The 20132-nt window shown below is 41.1% G+C and overlaps 1 protein-coding gene across 5 annotated transcripts in view; it reads right to left on the minus strand.

Annotated features, from left to right (window-relative positions):
• The window catches only part of dpp10 (dipeptidyl peptidase like 10), a 269569-nt gene that overhangs the window by 109513 nt on the left and 139924 nt on the right, over nt 1-20132 (minus strand). For 3 of the 5 annotated variants that reach the window (XM_082509271.1, XM_082509272.1, XM_082509273.1), the window contains exons 2-3: nt 9366-9480; nt 5047-5142 (exon numbers count right to left, since the gene is read on the minus strand). In XM_082509271.1, the coding sequence (XP_082365397.1) occupies nt 5047-5142; nt 9366-9480 (211 nt within the window). Of the gene's footprint in view, nt 1-5046; nt 5143-5291; nt 5404-5443; nt 5521-9365; nt 9481-20132 lie in introns of those variants that run through there. The other 2 variants (XM_082509275.1, XM_082509274.1) reach the window with 2 other exon arrangements.

The following is a 20132-nucleotide window of genomic DNA, read 5'->3' on the forward strand; positions in this document are numbered from 1 at the left end:
TACTGTTACTATTAACTTCTAGTATGGACTATATTTGCAACTGAGACGGTATGATCCCACATAATACACAAATAAAAATCTTTCACACTGATGCACTTCAGCACCCAGTTTCATTTTCACATAATAACAAATTTCTTGGAGCCATCCAGTAAAATCCTGCACCCAAACAGTCCAGAGGGGATTTATTAATCTGTCAGCCACAAGCCTGCCTGTAAGGTAATAAAATAAAAAGTGCGAATTTGACTGCAGTGAATGAACAGAGCTGACAGGTGATGCAGCTCACTAGTAAACAGGTGAAGTCAAGTGGTAATTTGTTTTGAGGTGAACAGTATTGACAGTTAATGGCTCAATAATGGATTTACAGGGATTACCACAGAGCTGGACATTTACTGAGGTGAACATTGGATTTCGTGGGCGGGCTGGGTGGTAAATGCACAGCTGCATACTGCAAGCACAGTGTGCAAATTTTCAAATGTAAAAAGATGCTGATAGACTTAGATGTATAAAGTGCAATCTATATGTCTAAGTAGCGGGACAAACAAAGAGAGTATATATAATTATATCAAAGGCACATTTCTAATTCGGAGGATTTTCTGACACTCATTTAAAAATCCAAATCCCTCAAAATAAATGCTGATTTGTTTTGGGGGTTTTTTCCACCTGAACTTTGTGTGAGTAAACTAATTTGGTTGAACACATTGTTCAGCAATTGTTTCCTCAAGCTCTGGCTTCTCTTTTCCTCATGATGCCAAGTGAAATGTTTTCCTACTGAGTATTGTGGGGGACTTTCTGCACTAGTAATGTTTTTGTTTGTGACTCATCCTCAAGGAAGGTACATGTTGCTCAATCAGTCTGCTTTCAGAGTTCATGAATATGACTATGGGAGTGTTTTTTGCAGTATTACATAAACAGTGTTTTGCAAATGTTTACTCTCTTCTACTAAGAGTAATGAACCGAGTCATTGTGTATATGGAAATCTGCTGATGCTAGTAGAAATAAATTCATATATTTAGGTGGGACACACAAACATATTGATAGTGAAGACCTTAATGTTAGCTAAAAAGGATGTGCCATTTCTAACGCCAGTTCATATCAGGAAAAGAAAAACTAGTTCTGGGTCCTACTGAGTCTTATACATCATTCCTGGTGAAGAACTACCTTCAGAAGACCAAAGTGTGTTACTGACTGGCCTGCACAAAGCCCAAATTGAATCCCTTTGAAAATGTGCAAGATATATATATATATATATATATATATACACACACACACATATATATATATATATTTTTTTTTTTTCTCTGTGTATTTAACTTGTTCTTCAGTCAATAGTTTACTTGTTTCTGAACCTCATGATTTTCTTGTACTACGTAAAAATAAGTTGAATTGCCATTATCAGTAGGGGTATTTTTCCACTGCATATCTTGTTCATATTATATGTTGCTTCATATACAAATAAAATGCAGTCAAAAATGTGTTGTTTCATTTCACACTCTTATTATGCTGAAATATTTTGGGTTTTGCGAGCTTATATAAGCCAACTGGTGTGTTATTTTGTCCAAGCTGGGCCAGTGCAAACACAATATGATACCCTCCTCTCAGCAGATTGTCAGTGACAGTCTGATGGCGCCCAGCCTGCAAGTGGAGTTTGCGACAATACTGATGGAAAATGACGCTCACTGAAACACATGTGGCATCAGCTGAATGTGACTTTCTCAGTAACATGCCTCAGTGTGAAAAACAAATATACATCCACTATTCACACATATGCAAGTCTTCACAAGCAACAGCTGGAGAGGAGTATCAGTGTCATTTTTTTCCATATCTGCCCAGTGTCCACCAGCTTAATAACTGGATTATTTATAAGCAATCTATAAGTAGTATTATCAATGATTGATTTACAGATGTTTCAAAGTCTTCAAAGATCATCATCATCAACAATGTGAGGCAATTGAGGCAATATTATCCTGAGAAAACCTTGCTTCACTGCCAGAGAGGTGGAGGTGTACCTGATGAATCACAGCGCTCTTAGCAGCAAATTTAATCTGTAATGATGCACTCCATTTCACATATCATCAAGTTGTAATGTCGGACTGTAGCAACCCATCCATCCATAACCTCATGTCACCACTTGTTAGCTGAAGTATGAATTAAGGGGCCCGTACACTCACATATTTAACTCGTATTGCCAATTTCACAGTCGTTGTTTTGCTTATTTGGTTCGGACCAACAGAAAAGGCTAACACATACTTTATACATTACTCACTCAAACTTCTTACAAACAACCTAAGCAACACGGACCTCATATATTTTGAAGCAGGCATTTTGCCTCCATTTCTTTTACCTTAATGTTTCACTGGCTCCAAAAAAAACCAAACGTGCTCTTCATGATTATGCTGGGCTGACATTTTACCAAATATTGACCACTTTTTCTGACATTGTGTAATGACCATGGAAGCTAGAGCTGGGAAAATGAACCTTTCTTTTGCAACAGTTGGTCTATTTGCATAGTGCCACTGATTAAATCAGTTCTCTTCCTGTGGAGCTCTGAAACCAGCTGGTCATGCCGACGGATCCAGACATGTTAACATATGTGTCAATTATGTTTTATGTGCCTTGACACAAGAAGTGTAAGCATAAATAAGAATTTTATTAACAAAAAATTATTTTTGGTAACACATAGTCACATTGGAGCTTCATTGGATCAGTAGCATGCTTCATTTTTGTGTAATACTAAATAGTGAATCATTCAAATGCAAGTTTTATTGTGTGGCTGAGTGAAAAAAATGTTTCATGTTCTGACTCCAGCCCAATAAAATAAAACATCTGGTTCACTGACATATATAAAGAATGTTTAAAAATACATATTTCATATTTGCTTAATCTTACTAGTTAATAGCACATCAGAGATCTTATTTTCTTTCTCCACAGAATCCTCAGATTGTAAGCTAGTTCAGATATCATACCAAACACACTGTATGTCTTTGGAATTACACCATATGATGTGTTCAAAAGGAGTGAATCTGTGTCTATGACATGGAAAGAATAAGGGATGTGATGTAGCGGGCGCTGTGAGCCAAATGGAAACTGTGGTCAGATTTGTAAAAAACAAAGTTATCCATACTGGCAACTTCAATGCACAGCAATCACCATAACAAACCTGCTACTAATGTGTGCCAGTGGTGGCAGTTCATATTAAACATGTTAAGATTTTTAAATAATGACAGTAAGGCCTCTCAATTAAACTTTTATGCTTTCGGACATATTTTATTTCCCTCAGTTTGTAGGATGTCATTGGATGAAACATTCCTAATGTGGTCACCTCAGGCACAGAAGGCCTACCCACCTACTGTGGAAATATTCGATTTGGGATATTCAGCCAATCAGAAAAAAGTTGAAGAGGCTCAAACAGCCTGTTTCAGAACTCAAGAATGGATGAACTAAATTTCGACCTTTGAAACTGAAGCAATGCTAATAAAGTCAAAGAATGAAAATATGGAGTTGGAAATGATCATAACAGGCTCTCTGTGATAAAGAAATGAAGTTTGAAGACTAAAAACACAGAAATAATGTCAAATGTTTCTTTTACAAAGCAAACAGTGAAAATTGCAGTGCGCCAGTGAACTACATGAAAAGGAGCCTGAATAGAAACACACAGCATCATAAACACCATTTTTTTTTTTACATTTATTGTGTAATTTGCTGAATACTAGATTCTAGATTTTAATGGTAATGTAGATGCAATCCAAAACATTACTCATAATGCTCATTTAGTAATGAAGTACATTAAAAATGATCTTTAAAAGCATGTTGTCTGTAATCGGTAGTAAAAAATGGTTTAAAAGTAACTGTCCAAACACTGGATGCACCTATTTATCTCTAATACAGACAGAGACTGAAGACTTTTCAGGCAAACCCACTAAAGCTTTTGGGTTAGGGAGAAAAAAAAATCTCATTTTTGCACCAAATCCTAGTGATCAATCTTTCCTCTCGCCCGTCTGTCTGTTATCTTCTCCCATTTGTCTGGGGTCTATTTTGCCCCATCCATCCATAAACCACCCTATAAAGCTGACTTTTCTGACTGCCTCATCTCACAACACTGGTGCTTTCTCTGTCTAGCCCGAGGTCAGCTCAGGGAATGAGATGGCGTTGCAAAGATAGTGGAAAAATGTCACCCAGGAATGAAATATTGATGGACAGAAAGGCCTTGCCTTTTTCCCTTGCCCTCAGGCGCAGACTGAGTCAATGGGCAGCGAAGAGGAAAGCCAAAACAAACACACTAATCCGCAGGAAGGAAAGGAGACTGGCGGAGAGCAATGCGGGAACGCCGCAATCCTGTCCATCCTTTCCCTCGGAGGTATCGTTATCTTCTCCCTCCCTCTAAGCAAACCATAATCAGATTCACTTGCACTTCAGTTGATGTGGTTTATTTCCAGCCAAGGGCTTCCAGGCTTAACATATGATCCCCTTCTGGCAAATAACAAATCAATACAATGTAAATAAGGAGAGGGAAAATAAATCCCTACATCTAAATTTGCATAACGAGATGCAAGGTAAGGCTGAGGTGAAACATGCCAGCCTTGTTTAGAAGTGAACTGTCTGCCGGCTGTTAAAGGGAGCCTCAATTACAAAGCAGGAGAGACGACAGAGAGATGTCATCCCTATGCTGCTAAACAAAAGCACTGCTGTTGTTTCTTCATACAGAGTACACTTAGAACTCAACCAGATGTCATTAATGTCAAGTAGGAGTGTGTATTGTATAAATATATGTACAGCAGCATGAAGCAGTAGACTGCACCGGGCCTGAGTCATTATATAGTTCAACTAATGACTCGCTTATGCTGTTTTTGTCATTTCATGGAACAGGCAGGCAGTAACGCTTTGTAGCAGCTTTATCTGTGCTTTTAAAAAAAGCTGCTTCCTCTGTCTCGTTAGAATTACAAACGAGGCTGGTAAACAGTGCCTTTTATCCGTTGCGGAACTTCCCTGCATCCGTAGCTAAAAACTTCTGAACAGTCAAAACAGGTACAGTCAATATGGATTACTCACCATTGATCCACTGGGCCTCCGGGTCATGGACTTTGAACTCGGGTTTGAACAAATCCTCCACAGTCATTTTAGTGTCACTTCCAGCTTGGTTGTCAGCTGAAAAACAAAAAAGCATAAATTTAATTTGTTTGTTTCTGGTAAAAATAAAAATAAATGCACATGTTACAAATTCTATCCGCTTATTAAACACAAATCATCCTTCATGCATCCAATTTCAAATCAAACTCCAGCATTAGTTGCTTCACCATCAGCATCCATGTGGAAAAGAAAATACACCCTCTCGTAGTTTGACGGTTTAACATATTGGGATGTGAAAAAACAAAAATCATCCAGTTTTTTGCAGATCTTTCATTACAACATGACAAACACCCCACAATTCAGTAGCTTATAGGACCACCTTTAGCAATAATAATGTGGCATCATTGTTTAGGAACTAAAATGCTGCTTCAGTTAGTTGCGGTTTTGTGGGATTTGTTAATTCACCGCTATCTTAAGGTACCACCACTGTGTGGTCCACGGGTAGCACACTGTTGTAGCGAGTGATGAGGATTTAAACTGAAAACAAACTGTTTATTCTGTTTAAATAAAACTGGAACAAGGAGCAAAACAGGAAGTCTAAACTAAGAAACACAAGGAAACCACAAAACCTGAGAGACACAGAGAAGAACAGGTGCTCTGATAACAAACAAAGGGAGATGGACACAGTATATACGTGTGAGGATGATTAGGAGAAGTGGAGACACCTGGGAATACAGCTGGAGCAAACTTGACATAATGAGATAGGGGAAGCAAAACTGAACATAATGCAGGGACAAGGGACCATCAAAATAAGACAGGAAACACACTGAGGCACAACTAAGACACACGACTTGACACTACAAACAATAGCACAGACTGCAGACAGACCCGAGAGAGCTAGAGAGAGAGTCTCTCTAGCTTTAACCCTCAAAAAGCAAACTAAACTAGGAAACAAAACCCAGAGTTCAAGAGAGCAGTAAATAAACAATTTTCATAAGTCCAGAACACACAAACACTGGATCATGACAATCACAGTATTTCGATCGGTTTGAGGTGTGGACTTCTGACCACTTTCTAACTGAGGCCTGTAGAGTTTGAGATGGAGCTCTCACCTTGGGGTAAATTTGGTCCAATCTTGGAAAGGTTGTGAAATTGTGTTAACACACATCTCCAGACCATTGAATTACAAAAAAACATATAGTTTTATAGAGGTGCTCACACTAACTGATTAGCGACACCTGGATGCTACTTCCTTTGTCCAATGACTGTAGGAAGAAAATAGAACTGGATGGATTTTTACACTTGCCTGACGAGCAAATACAGTATGTTGAGTGTCCTGTTAATCCAGATGTACATACTGGTATTTACACATGAACACACAAAGAAATCCATGTGTGTGAAAAAGATACACATTGTCACAATGGCATTTCATTCGTTCATTAACATGATCATCACTGGGCTAGAAAATCTTTAAGCTGTTCCAGCGCTGACCCTGGAAATGTTTCATTTTTAATTATGAAATGTTAAGCCTTTAGCAGAAAGAGACCATGCCAATTGTAAGCTTCTCCTGAATAGAACAGCTGCTGATTGTGAGCAGAATAAGAGGGCCAAGTCATTTTGAATGTCAGCCATATTGGCTTCCCTTGATAACTCCACACAGCATGTTTGTTTATGGAGGCAATGAAAGTCTAACCAACCGTGGAATACACTGGGGAGAGAGTGGCTGCATGGCCAGCGGATTGTGATGATTTTACATCTGAGAAAATGATATTTTTGAAGCACATATACAGTGTACAGTGTGTGAAAATGGGAGAAGAGCTTGATAAGCTATTTAGGTTCAACAATTATGTGAAATTGTTACCTGTTTTGTAGTACCGCTAGAAATTAGAGATCCCAAAACAGTTTGTAAAATACTCGCTAGAGAATATGGATGACACACAAAGAATATGTTTTACGCTGCCTCAGTTTTTTCCATTAAGCATTCGTCATCCATTTGTTTTCTATGTCTTTTCTAGGTTTTGGGTTGGGTAACAGCAGTCTAAGCAAGGACACTCCCGCCACACACAAACACACAATGTCCAGTGTCAAGCAGTGTCCATTTGCGTTTCCATTCAGATAGCGAGCAGAGGGGTGTTTTTACACACCTCAAATGTGTAGTGGTGTTCTATGAAGCTTAATTGATGGAAAAGTAAGATACGTTCAGGCTTAAACCAAAGTTTTCACTGTCACAAAGTTGGCAAAGGTATCACAACAGTGGTTATCAGCTTTCTGTGTTAATCCAGGTTTTGCTTCAGTCTCCATGCACGCTCGCATACTGCAAAAAGGGTCATTTCATGCATGCTGTGTGGCTCACACACTGATAATGCCTCTCACCTTCTCCAGTCAGAGGCATTTTCAGTTGCTGAGGATGATAAATAATGATTAAAAATCTATAAAGAAAATTGTTAATTATCTGTATAGATTTATTGCCCAGGATGGTAAAATGAACATTTTAGTTCGAATTAATTAATTTATTGTTCACCTAACCATTAAATATAATAATACTACTAATAATAACAAAGGACACTTGGAAATTACTTTAGTTTGTGGCAGATCAAAGTGAAAATGAATTTATTAATTGATCAGGTATTCTTGCTGTGTGTTCTGTGTTTTAGTACCTCACCAACAAATTAGAAGTACAACAACATTTGGGAATTTTCATCACTAAATTAGTACATGCACATTGTTATGACAGTTTGTGCTTCATTCAGTGGTTTTAAGGCGGTATGGCTTAATATGTTGCACATAAAACATATAAAAAACCCACCAGAGAATCTGTAGTGTACCTCAAAAATGCTGTAAATAAAAGAATCATTTAAAATGAAAAATAAAAATGTTAAAACTGAAAATCAGAACATAACCTGCTCCTGACTAGCTTATGTGTTCAGCATAAGTTACCATGGTTATTTAGCCAGGTAAAAAGAGTGCCACTATACAGAGTTTAGGGTGGAAACAGCTCAGTAAGCCATTTCCCATGCCCCATCGTACACCCCTCTGGATCTGGACAGTAGCTGGTAGTGTTCAGAGTTTTGATTTGCTATGACTCATTTTTCTGATGACTATATGTTTTTGGACCAGTACAGAGGGAATATGTTACACAAGGCTATTCAAGAATATGTTACTTATACCACCAAATGAAGCCAGGTAGTCACAGCAGTGCAAATTCTATGGCAGGTTTTACATTTTACATTGGTGGTACAGATAAAGCATAAATATCTTGTCAGGTTCATTTGCTGGTTGTATTTTCCCCATTTATTACACAGAAAAGAAATTTGAGTTAGTAAGTGAAAAATAATAATTTCACTTTTATTTGGCCATAAACTGAATGGATCCCCTCATGCACTTCATTATGGGACAGGTTTAGGTCTAAATGCACTCCCTGGTCATCATGTAAGGAATGTAGCTTTCATGTGCAGCTTTCATGTTAGAATAACAGCAGTTTTGGAAGTGTGTTAAGTGGTGAAATGTACTGTACATAGTAATTTGTAAATTTAGATACAATTTACTATGCATATTTTTTTTCCCTCCGTGACCTGATCCCTTTGACTGAAGTCAGACGGACTCAATCAGATTACTTTGTGCAGCAGAAGAGTCAAATGGTGCATCAAATGACCCATCTTATGGGAGCGTACAAACAGCCTGAAGCAGAAACCCTCGATTAATAGATCAAGCTGATAACCACCAGTGTGATACCTATTATCTCTGGCCAGCTATGTCGAACTTGCTTCGTAGTACAACCCTGTGGGGGCCATAAGGCAAAAACGATGAGTTCATATTTCAGTTTCATCTTAGCCATTTTATACATGAAAATATTTACTTATGTGGCTTTAAGTTGGCCTACAGATAGATATTAAGGAAACGACCACCAGAAAAGGTGAACTATTCATCCACTGCCTTTTAAATCAAACGAAAGAATTTTAAACAGATTTCGACACCTTAAATCTGCATTAATTGATTTTTTTTTGCCTCTTAGGAACAGCAGCAGAAGCTAACAGTAAACACTGTAAAACAATGAACAAAAGTGATACATAAATAACGTTTACTGTGAAGGTTAGGTAAACATGTGAGATGGGTATTACAATACGCGAGTCGGAAATGGCTGTATAATTTTTACTCAGTTGATTAAATCTTAATAAGCATAAATTATGCGGTTATGATTAAATTGTAGACTGTGCTGAAGACATTTTGTCAGTGCAAGTAGATGCAGAAAAACAAAACTCCCCCTAAAACATCAGTTCATCACAATCAAGTCTGAGTGTTACCTGGTGTGAGGAGGATGACAGACATAGTGATGAGGGAACAGACCACCAGTATGACCAGCAGAGCGATAGCAATCCCCTTCCAGTTCCTCTGAGGAGGACTCACTCCACCCAGGTCCTGCAGAGAGACACACAGAAAAAAGGTGGAGGTCAGAGGGGAGATATCGAAGGCGATGACTGAATGACTGAAAGTGAATATACAAATAAGAAGAATAACACCAGACAGCAAATATGACACAAATAGCTTTATTTTTAATAAAAACAAAAGTCCTTCCTGATCATCACATATTGTACACTCTGTGCACTCTGGTTTCACTTACAGTACCTATTAACATAGGTCACATTAGGGCTTTGTGCTTCCAATCCAATCCCCTACACAGTGGAGGATTTGCAATGGAGGGCTTTAAATGAGCCACACTGTAAAACTGAAAAATGAAACTCTGATATGGTGAAAAGCTGAAGAGTATTTGCATGGTTTAATTACCACTTGGCCAACCTTACCTTTGAGTTTCAGCTTCTGACCTATGAAAAAAAAATTCCGCAAGTGTCAGGGGTCATTTTTTCTGAATCAGACAGAAATGTTGCTCCATCTTTTACAGATACTGAAAACAGCAGGGCTTGGTTTCAGAAATCTGACTGATTGTCGAGTGTGGGTGTGTGTGTTTGTGCGTTTCTGTGTGATATTATCTACAGAGAAATAGCTATCCAGGAGAGTTTGTGAAGCTTTTGCCTGCAACTCCATCTCTGAATCCTGGTGTTAGAAAGTCTTAAACTGGGTCTTCCACCACATCTGCTGCCTCTGATAACGTGAATTAAGCCCCCTCCTATAAATTTCTTCCTTCCGCAGATCCTCCTGGCCTCAATTACCCACAAAACCCTGCAGCTGAAATGCAGCGATTACTGCTCACCAACTCACCACTGCACTCTGATTGGCTGGAGGGAAAGTGGTCTAAAATGATTGCCAATCTGAGCCAAATTTTGCTCCAAAAAAAAAAAAAAAGAAAAAAAGAGAAGCTGCAACTGTCTCAGATTTAGTCTGAAATCCATTTTCTAAGCACTTGACATGACATGGTTAAAAGTGCTGTAACTCACTTAATCTGAGTCATGACTCTCATATATTGACTGATGAGTCAATTATGACTGAAGCACCTCCAGGTTTTTATTCGTAGAACACAAGGTACCACAGAGTTTTCAACAACAACCCAAATCTAGTCGAATTTTGGCAGATTTACACTTAATTTTTCCTACGCTGAGTATCAAGTGAACACGGACTTCCTAAACACTGAAGCAGTTCACTGTAACCATTACATACATGTGCTGTTACATTATTCACAGCCCCCTCTGGACTCATAAGACTCATCTAATATCAGGACTTGGGCTGTTGCTCATTTCATTAGTACCACAAAAGGCTGACATGTCCTTGAAGACTGACAGTAACTCCAAATTGCCCTTGTGCCACAGTGCGTGAGATTCTTTCACCCTCTCTTTTGCACGTTTTCCCTATCTCATTTTCTCCCCCAATTTCCTATTTAGCTACTCTTGGATCATCATTTTCAATTTATTAACTTCATTACAAGCGATGATAGAACCACTAAGAGAATTCGGACCTGCTGAGTCTCTCCATTACCATTACTGTGGAAACAGTGGAAGGGCCCGATAAATGTTTAGCCTACCAGGGGGAATAAGACAGCAACTGGGCTTTATCACAGTCGTTACACCCTCATCAGAAATAATACATTTCTCAATAAATGTCACGGACCCGGCTCTGGGGACTCGGGGTCCGTGGGCAGTGGGGACTGTGACTATTATTGTTATTGTTGTTGTTATTATTATTATTATTATTATTATTATTATTATTTGGTGTGTTGTCTGCACTGCCCCTATGCACATCTGTATGTAGGCAGGTATGTGTGTGTGTGTGTGTTTTGCCTTTCTGCTGTGGCCAAGTTACAGGCACCTTCAGCCCTGGGGGCGTGGTCTAACTTGAGGGCTGGCCACACCCGAAGTCCTGGCCGCACACCTGCTCCTCATCTGGGCTCGTCGGGGGAGCTATTTAGATGAGCGATGGAGCTTCCACCGACGCGGGATTATTGCGTTTGACTACACGTCAGTCTTCAAACAAGTCAAGTGTGAGTGTATGCCTGCTGGGATAAGTGTTAACGGCTGCCTCTATTGTTTTCCTCTCAGGAGGAGTGTGGGACGAGAAGGAGCAGTAAGCACGGGGAGTGCAGGGACACTGGGGCAGAGAGCACTACACGGGGACTTTTGGGAAGAAGACACTACACGGGAGTCTGGGAAACTGGGGATTTATTGTTGTTTACTTCACCACCTTGTAAATAAACACTGTTGCACTGAAGAGTCCGGCGTTTGGGTCCTATTTCCCCATCTCCCCACGGTCTGCCAGCCAGACCGTGACAATAAATCTCTGCTGATTGGAGGGCAGGCTGGGGCCTCTCTTCTCTGTTTTATTAAAATCCAACCAATAACCAGTGCAGTCATTATTTTATGGCTTTAATAATTACACTACACCACAAATTGCATTTTTGCTCTCTCGTATTAAACATGATAAAATATAAATGGTTTTAAGTTTCATCTTTCTTTATATGCCACATTTATCCCGCATCCAACACAACACAAAAATCATTGCAACGTATACACCTGGGGGATGATTACTGCACTTCAAAGTACCTTTGAGAGCTAAAAGGTGTGTCCACGTTACCAAATTTGTATCGTTACTTGTATTTTTTAAAATACAATATCAGGAGAAAGTCTGTGTTTAGCACAGAACAAAAACATAATAAAAAAAATATAAATTTAGAGTTTAAAGTAGCTAGGAACTTATGAACGCACTCAGGGTTAGATTCAATTTGTCACCTTTTTATAGGGACTGTATGGGACTTCTTTGGGAAGGTAAGGGTTTCTAGTTTTGGAAAATGTGAATATTTGTAACATGGCTAGAATAAAACCCAGCTGTAACCCACAGTCCAAAGAGACTCATGTCAGGTTAATTGGTGATTCTAATCTGGTTGTTGGGGGAGATCTAGGATAGAAAAAGCTCTGAAAGTGGCTTTTTCTATCTTAGTGATATTCAGATGTCTGTCAAGTGAGAAAAAAGAAATTAATTCATAGGTATCCAAGTTTATGCTTCTTTTGGTGATTGTACAAATAAATACATTTGTCAAGTATACAGCAATACTTTAGAGGGTACTACCTGAGCGACAACCTAATTAAAGGTAAAATGAGGTATTTCATATACTCCAGTGACATTACTCTAACTAGTTTACCTCGAGGCATATTCTTCTTGTCTCCTGCCTATTTTTTTTCATCTTTGACTTTCTGCCAGGACATTGTTCGTTTTCAGAATGTGTTCATTTATTTCACATAAAAAGTGTGTATCTGTGCAACAGAGGGACACGCGGGCTTATAAATAGCCTCCTGAAAGGCTGGGCTGTATTAAGAAGAAAGCCCTCTTTTTTCTTTTTTTTTCCTGAAAGTAAAGGGACAAGGACAAAGACCCAAGAAAGTATCTCCTTTTCTCCTCTAACAGTCTTTCGCATATTTACATCATACCAGGATTTGTGTCAGGCAGTTATGGTACGGGCCACATGATTTTCCATATTTAAAGTGTGATTTCCAAGATGCCTGCTGTGAGCCTTAAATAGAGTCTCATATTCACAGCGATTGTATCATTGCATATTGTAAAAGTAACAAAAGTATGAAAAGTGTTAGCTACTGACTGAGAATAAGTCAAAGTAAGATGCTGAGCTCTCACTGTGTTCTCTATCTAAATTATTCTGATATTTTACTTTAGGTTTTGCTCATTTACTTGGAACTGGAAATAACAGAAATGGAATTGGACATAGGAGGCAAAGTCATGATTGTTGCTTTGAATTCTTTGTGAATATATTTGAATTTGGGCTCCTTTTAAAAATTTGTTATTATTACAAATGTTTTATATTTTATTTTATTTATTTATAATGACCTCTCTGAATTTTTGATTTTACTTTTTGTTTTTTTTTCTAGTAATGAGCTTCAGTTCTGCATCCTGTTTTGTTTTGTTTTTTTAGCTCATGTCTGTTTGTTTTAGTTCCTTCATTATATGTGTGTATGTGTGGTTGCTTTCACCTGTTTCCCTATTTAGCCCTCGGTGTATAAGAAGTCCTGTCTTCCGCTCAGTCTTTACAGTGCCTGTCATTGCTGGCTTCTCTGTGTGCTAACGTCTTTGATTTTTGCAGGTACAATGGCAATTGTTTTTGCACACATGTTAAAGTCTTGAGATAAAATAAGATGGTTGAGAATAATCTCAGTTTCTAATCAATGAACACAATTATTATATTAAATCATTTATCAATTAACAAGAATTAACTACCCTCTTGTTTTAGAGCTATTAAACCATTATAAGGATGTCAGCATCTTTTACACTATAACAAATCAGAAAGGATCATGTGAGGAACACTCAGGAAAATGATGCAGGTATCAGCAGGCAACAGTTCACATCACACGAATCTCTCTCTGTTGGGATGTTTTGATCTCTGTGTTATTGATCATAACCAGCAGTTACACTGAGGCTCTCCTGTTGATTGTGGGAAGATACAGTTGAGCTAAAGTGGATAAAATAGGCAAATCTATTAATGAATACAAATTATATAAGCCAGCCATGGGGGGAAGCACAAGCCAGTATATTTCTATTGTCGGTCACAAGCCCAGATAAAATCTTTGCCGAATCAAACACCAAGAATGAGATTTCCATAACAGATCAGTTGGGGCCCGGGTTAACAACAACCACCTCCAGTGCTGCTGACCGACAGGGTGCCGGTGGTTCGCCGAAGACAAAAGAAGGGGAGAGGGGGAGGCGTGTTTGGAGGCTGCGAGAGCGAATTAATGTCAGGAGTGTGGAGGTGGGAATATTGGCTTTAAATGTAGAGCTACGATTGTTAAAAGGAGACAGCTGACTGATATGATGGAGAGAATGAAGTTAGACATACTGTGTGTGCAGGAGACCAGGTGGAAATGAAACAAGGCCAGGAGCAACGGAGGTGTGTTCAAGCTGTTATACTATGGTGTGGATGTGGTTTAGGAAGAGAAATAAAGGAAGAATATATGAACAGTGTTGTGGAGGTGAAGAGGGTGTCAGACAAGATCGTGGGTTCAAAGCTGGAAATTGAAGGGGTGGTGTTAAATGTTGTCATCGGTAGGCCCTATATATGTTCCATGTCAGTTAGATGAAAAAATAGGAATTCCAGATAAGCTGGGCGAAGAGTCTCCTCTCTAGGGAGAGAGTGGTGGTATGAGCAGATTTCAGTGGACATGTAAGTGAAGGAAACAGAAGTGATGAGGAGGTGATAGGTAGGCATGGTGTTAGAGAGAAATTCAGCAGGTTTCATGGTAGTGGATTTTGTGAAAAGGATGGAAATGCTTGTGGTTAACACATATTTCAGAAAGAGGGAGGAACACAGGGTGAGGAGGGTGTACACAGGTGGACTACATCTTTTGCAGAAGGTTCAGTCTGAAAGAAATAGACTGCAAGTTGGTGTCAGGGGAGAATGTAGCTAGGCAGCATTGGATCGTAGTCTGTAAGATGACTGAACATCAAGTGGAGTGAGCGAGTGACGACAGAAGCAGGGATGAAATGGTGGAAGTTGAGGAGTGAAAAATGTTGCACAGAGTTCAGAGGAGCTGAGACAGGGTGGCGGGGAAGCGTTACCAGATGAACATGAGAGTACAGCTGAAGTGATTGGAAAAATTGCCAAGAAGGTATTCAGTGTATCCTCTGGAGAGAGGAAAGAAGACAATGAGACTTGGAGGTGGGATGATGAAGTGCAGGAAAGTATTCAGTGAGTGAAGTCAGCAAAGAAAAAGTGGGATAGTCATGGAGATGACTGAAAGCAGACAGGAGTACTGAGAGGCCAGGCATACAACAAAGAAAGAGGTGGCAGTGAGCTGTATGTGAAACTGAACACTAGAGAAGAAAAGGACTTGTATCGATTGGCTAGGCAGAGAGTTTGAGCTGGAGAGGATGTGCAGCAGGTTAGAGTGATTAGATAGATATATACTAAGAAAAACTTTGAGGAGCTGATAAATGAAGAAAAGGGGAGAGAAAGAAGGACAGACTGAGGAAAGTTGGTGATTCATGAAGTGCAGTGGATTAGTAAAGAAAAAGTGAAGGCAGCTATGAAGGTGTACTCTGGAAAGAAGAGGATTGAACGTTAGTAGAAGTGAGGCAGAATAGATGTGTGTGAATAATAGAGCGAACAGTGAAGCTGCACGGAGTAGAAAAAGTGAAGGTCGATGATTTCACTGTACCTGGACTCAACCATCCAAAGCAACAGACAATCTATAAGAGAGGTGAAAAAGAGGGTGCAAGCAGGGTGGAGTGGGTGGAGATGACTGTCAAGGGTGATTTGTGACAGAAGGATAGAGGAAGAGTGGAAGAAAAAAATGATAAGATAGTAGTGAGACCTGCTATGTTGTATGTTTTGGGGATGGTGACACTGACAAAAAGACAGGCGGTAGAGCTGAAGATGAAGATTTCTATTGGAAGTGACGTGGATGAGATTAGACATGAATACATCAGAGGGACAGCTCAGCCCAAGCGGTAAAATGTGTACAGTGGGTTTAGTGAGAAGGCTTTAACTTTGTCTTTCAGCTTTGTCATCTGCAGTTCAGCTTCCATGAAGAATCCAATTCTTTATAGAATTTTGAGCAAATCTTCAACAGTTATGAAAATAAGTTGGTTTATTAGATTAGCAGCAGGTGATATTTACTCAATACATAACGATGTACAAATTGAAAATTTCCATGAGAACTGCTGAAGTGGTCTGTGTAGTAGTTATGATTACTTATACTGTGCGTGTAAAATATATATCTCACAACTCATACAATGGGACGACAAAATTCATGAATGGATGTTCGAATCTGTTCTCACAGAACAAAAACACACCCCGCATGCCCGCATGCCTGCACACGCATAAATTCATACCTTTTATTTGACTTCCTCGACTTGTTATTTATTTATTTATTGAACAAGAACAATGATCTGAATCCTCTTTTAATTAAACTGACTCGACTGTAATTCTAGCTGCCTCTCTTTGGAACAAACACCATCACACTCAATAAATACAGTCAATTATTCATCAGGTCGAGTAGACCACGAAAAATAATCTGTCACATGGGATGTTAGGGAAGCATTGGAGGCATAGCTGAGATAACGCTGCTGATGATGTTATTCCATGCATGAATTCCAGCAGGACCTGAGGGGTCCAACTGCTGGAAACACTGCAGCGTTCAGGGTGAGTGCAGACTGATAAAAAGTAACTCAGCACTGGGTTATCTTCTAGTTATGTTTTCCTGCAGCTTCTCTTATGGGGGACATAGCATCTGCTCTGAGATTATGTTGACTTTTATTCCTTAGTGTGGATAGCACTGCACAAAAATATGAAAAAAGAAAAGATGCTGACACCATCAGAATTATTTTCTCTCGCTTCACAAAGCTCTGTGAGTGTTGCCTCCCATGATTAGTAAATTGGTCTCCGTGTGCAACATCAGTGGAGTGCCTCATCACAATCTCTGTACTGCACTGATTTTATTCCACACTGTTTTCAAGGCCGTGTGTGCGTTAAAGCACCAAAGCAGATGATCACACACCACCCTAACACCTCTCCCTCTGCAGTCCTGCCTTAGCTGTGCACTAACAGAGGATTTTCTATAATCACATCACCTGTCTTTGTAATTGCATGAGGAGCCTTAACTTACTGTATAAATAACAGTGGATTGTTATGACAGAAGCAGGAGAGCACAACAGAGAAGCAGCAGTGAGTCTGCATTTGGTTTTGTGCTGTTAACATTGTTACAATGACACTTTTTATGATAAGATCCTTGTGGAAGCAGTTCTTGGCACTCAGCAGCCATCTTGGTAACCTCTCCAGGCAGTTTGTTTGGGCTAAGGCCACGCCTTAAGTAAGAGTGGAGAAAGCTACCAACTGGAAAAAACTGCACGTGAAGAATCAGTCAGCAGTCAAACCTGATTACAGATGGTAAATGGCCTGCATTTGTGTAGCGCTTTAATCAAAGCGCTTCACACTACATTCAGTCATTCACCCATTCATTCACACACTGGCAATGGCAAGCTACATTGTAGCCACAGCTGCCCTGGGGCGCACTGACAGAGGCGAGGCTGCCGGACACTGGCGCCACCAGGCCCTCTGACCACCACCAGGAGGCAAACATGGGGTTAGTATCTTGCCCAAGGATATTTGGCACACAGCCAGGAGGCAGCCTGGGATCGAACCACCGACCTTTTGATTAGTGGCTCTGCCACCTGAGCTATAGCCACCCCACAGCTAACACCTTACAACAGCTAAGGTGTTTGGTGGTTTGCACCAAAATTAGGTTTAAAAGTGTTTATTCAGTTCTGACATTACACCAGCACAGGACAAACAAATCCTACCACAGCGACTGAAGGAAATGCCATCTAATTCCTGCTGTTGATACAGGAGTTAGATGATGAAGAAAATTGAATATCTAACAATGATATGTAGATAGCAGTTAAACAACTCCTTGGTGGCAGAGCCCCTGGTTTTGATGAGGTCCGCCCCGAGTTCCTGAAGGCTCTGGACGTTGTAGGGCTGTCCTGGTTGACACGCCTCTGCAATGTTGCGTGGAGATCAGGGGCAGTACCTGTGGACTGGCAGAACCGGGGTGGTGGTCCCCATCTTTAAGAAAGGGGACCGGAGGGTGTGTTCCAACTACAGGGGGATCACACTCCTCAGCCTCCCTGGGAAAGTCTATGCCAGGGTGCTGGAAAGGAGAGTTCGTCCGTTAGTCGAACCTCGGATACAGGAGGAACAATGCGGTTTTCGTCCTGGTCGCGGAACACTGGACCAGCTCTTTATCCTCTCCAGGATACTTGAGGGTGCATGGGAGTTTGCCCAACCAGTCTACATGTGTTTTGTGGACTCGGAGAAGGCATTCGACCGTGTCCCTCGGGGTGTCCTGTGGGAGGTGTTGCGGGAATATGGGGTGTCTGGCCCATTGCTACGGGCCATTCGATCCCTATACAACCGTTGCAAGAGCTTGGTTCGCATTGCCGGCAATAAGTCGGACTCGTTCCCGGTGGGTGATGGGCTTCGCCAGGTCTGCCCTTTGTCTCCGGTTCTGTTCATAATTTTTATGGACAGGATTTCTAGGCGCAGCCAAGTGGCGGAGGGCTTTCGCTTTGGTGGCCTCAGAATCTCATCTCTGATTTTTGCAGATGATGTGGTTCTGTTGGCTTCATCGGGTGAGAGCCTCCAGCTCGCACTGGAACGGTTCGCAGCCGAGTGTGAAGCAGCGGGAATTAGGATCAGCACCTCCAAATCTGAGGCCATGGTTCTCAGCCGGAAAAGGGTGGAGTGCCCACTCCGGGTCGGGGATGAGTTCCTGCCCCAAGTGGAGGAGTTCAAGTATCTCGGGGTCTTGTTCGCGAGTGATGGGAGAAGGGAGCCGGAGATCGACAGACGGATTGGGGCTGCAGCTGCAGTAATGCGGACGCTGCACCGGTTCGTCGTGGTGAAGAGGGAGCTGAGTGTAAAAGCGAAGCTCTCAATTTACCGGTCGATCTACGTCCCTACCCTCACCTATGGCCACGAGCTGTGGGTAGTGACCGAAAGAACGAGATCGCGGATACAAGCGGCAGAAATGAGCTTCCTCCGAAGGGTGGATGGCCTCTCCCTTAGAGATAGGGTGAGAAGTTCGGCCATCCGGGAGGGGCTCAGAGTAGAGCAGCTGCTGCTCCACATCGAAAGGAGCCAGCTGAGGTGGTTCGGGCATCTGACAAGGATGCCCCCTGGGCGCCTCCTGGGTGAGGTGTTCCAGGCATGTCCCACCGGGAGGAGGCCCCGGGGCAGACCCAGGACACGCTGGAGAGATTATATCTCTCGGCTGGCCTGGGAACGCCTTGGTATTCCCCCGGATAAGCTGGAGGAGGTGGCTGGGGAGAGGGAGGTCTGGGCCTCTTTGCTTAGGCTGCTGCCCCCGCGACCCGGCCCCGGACAAAGCGGATGAGGATGGATGGATGGATGGATGGATATGTAGATATTGTACTGTATATGTAGAAGCCAATGAACTGCTAGTGATGCTGGGCCCAAACCCAGATAAATGTGGAGAGTTGTGTCATTAAAGGCAAAATCTTCCCTGTTAACCCAAATCCCGACTTATCTGATATGGAAACCGCAGTCTTTGTGATTTGGCAAACGCTTTTGGTGCTGCTGGCCAGCAGGGTGCTGATGGAAACTGTGCTAGTCTTGGTTGAAAGCAAAGGAGGAGGACACACAAAGGGCACGCAGAAGATTTGTGTGACAGAGGAGAATTCACGAGATAGGCTGAGATGAAGGCAGATGATCTGCTATGGCGAACCATAGGAGCAGTCGAAAAAAGGGGAAATGCCCACATTGAATGTCAGCAACAACTCAGCTGAATATATCAGGGCAGCACTGAAAGTGGATAATATGTTTCCTGGTGAGACTGAGGGACAGGACAGTTACTATCCTTGCCACTATCATATTGATTTTCATGTAGGAGTCTTTGAGATCCTTCTCCCTGCCTTCATCTCCAACTATACTGAGATGGGCAGGTTTCCCACTTCATATGGGGCTACAGACAGACTTTTTTCAACTATGTTCTCTGTCCTATAATATGAGAGAACTCCACACCACTTACTTACTTCTCACTTAGCTCATTGTATTTGCTTAGTATGTTTGTTCTTCATTTGCCAAATGCCAAACCTGTGACTTG

The sequence above is a fragment of the Aulonocara stuartgranti genome, assembly GCF_965226115.1.
Source record: "Aulonocara stuartgranti genome assembly, chromosome: 16".
Lineage (NCBI taxonomy): Eukaryota > Metazoa > Chordata > Actinopteri > Cichliformes > Cichlidae > Aulonocara > Aulonocara stuartgranti.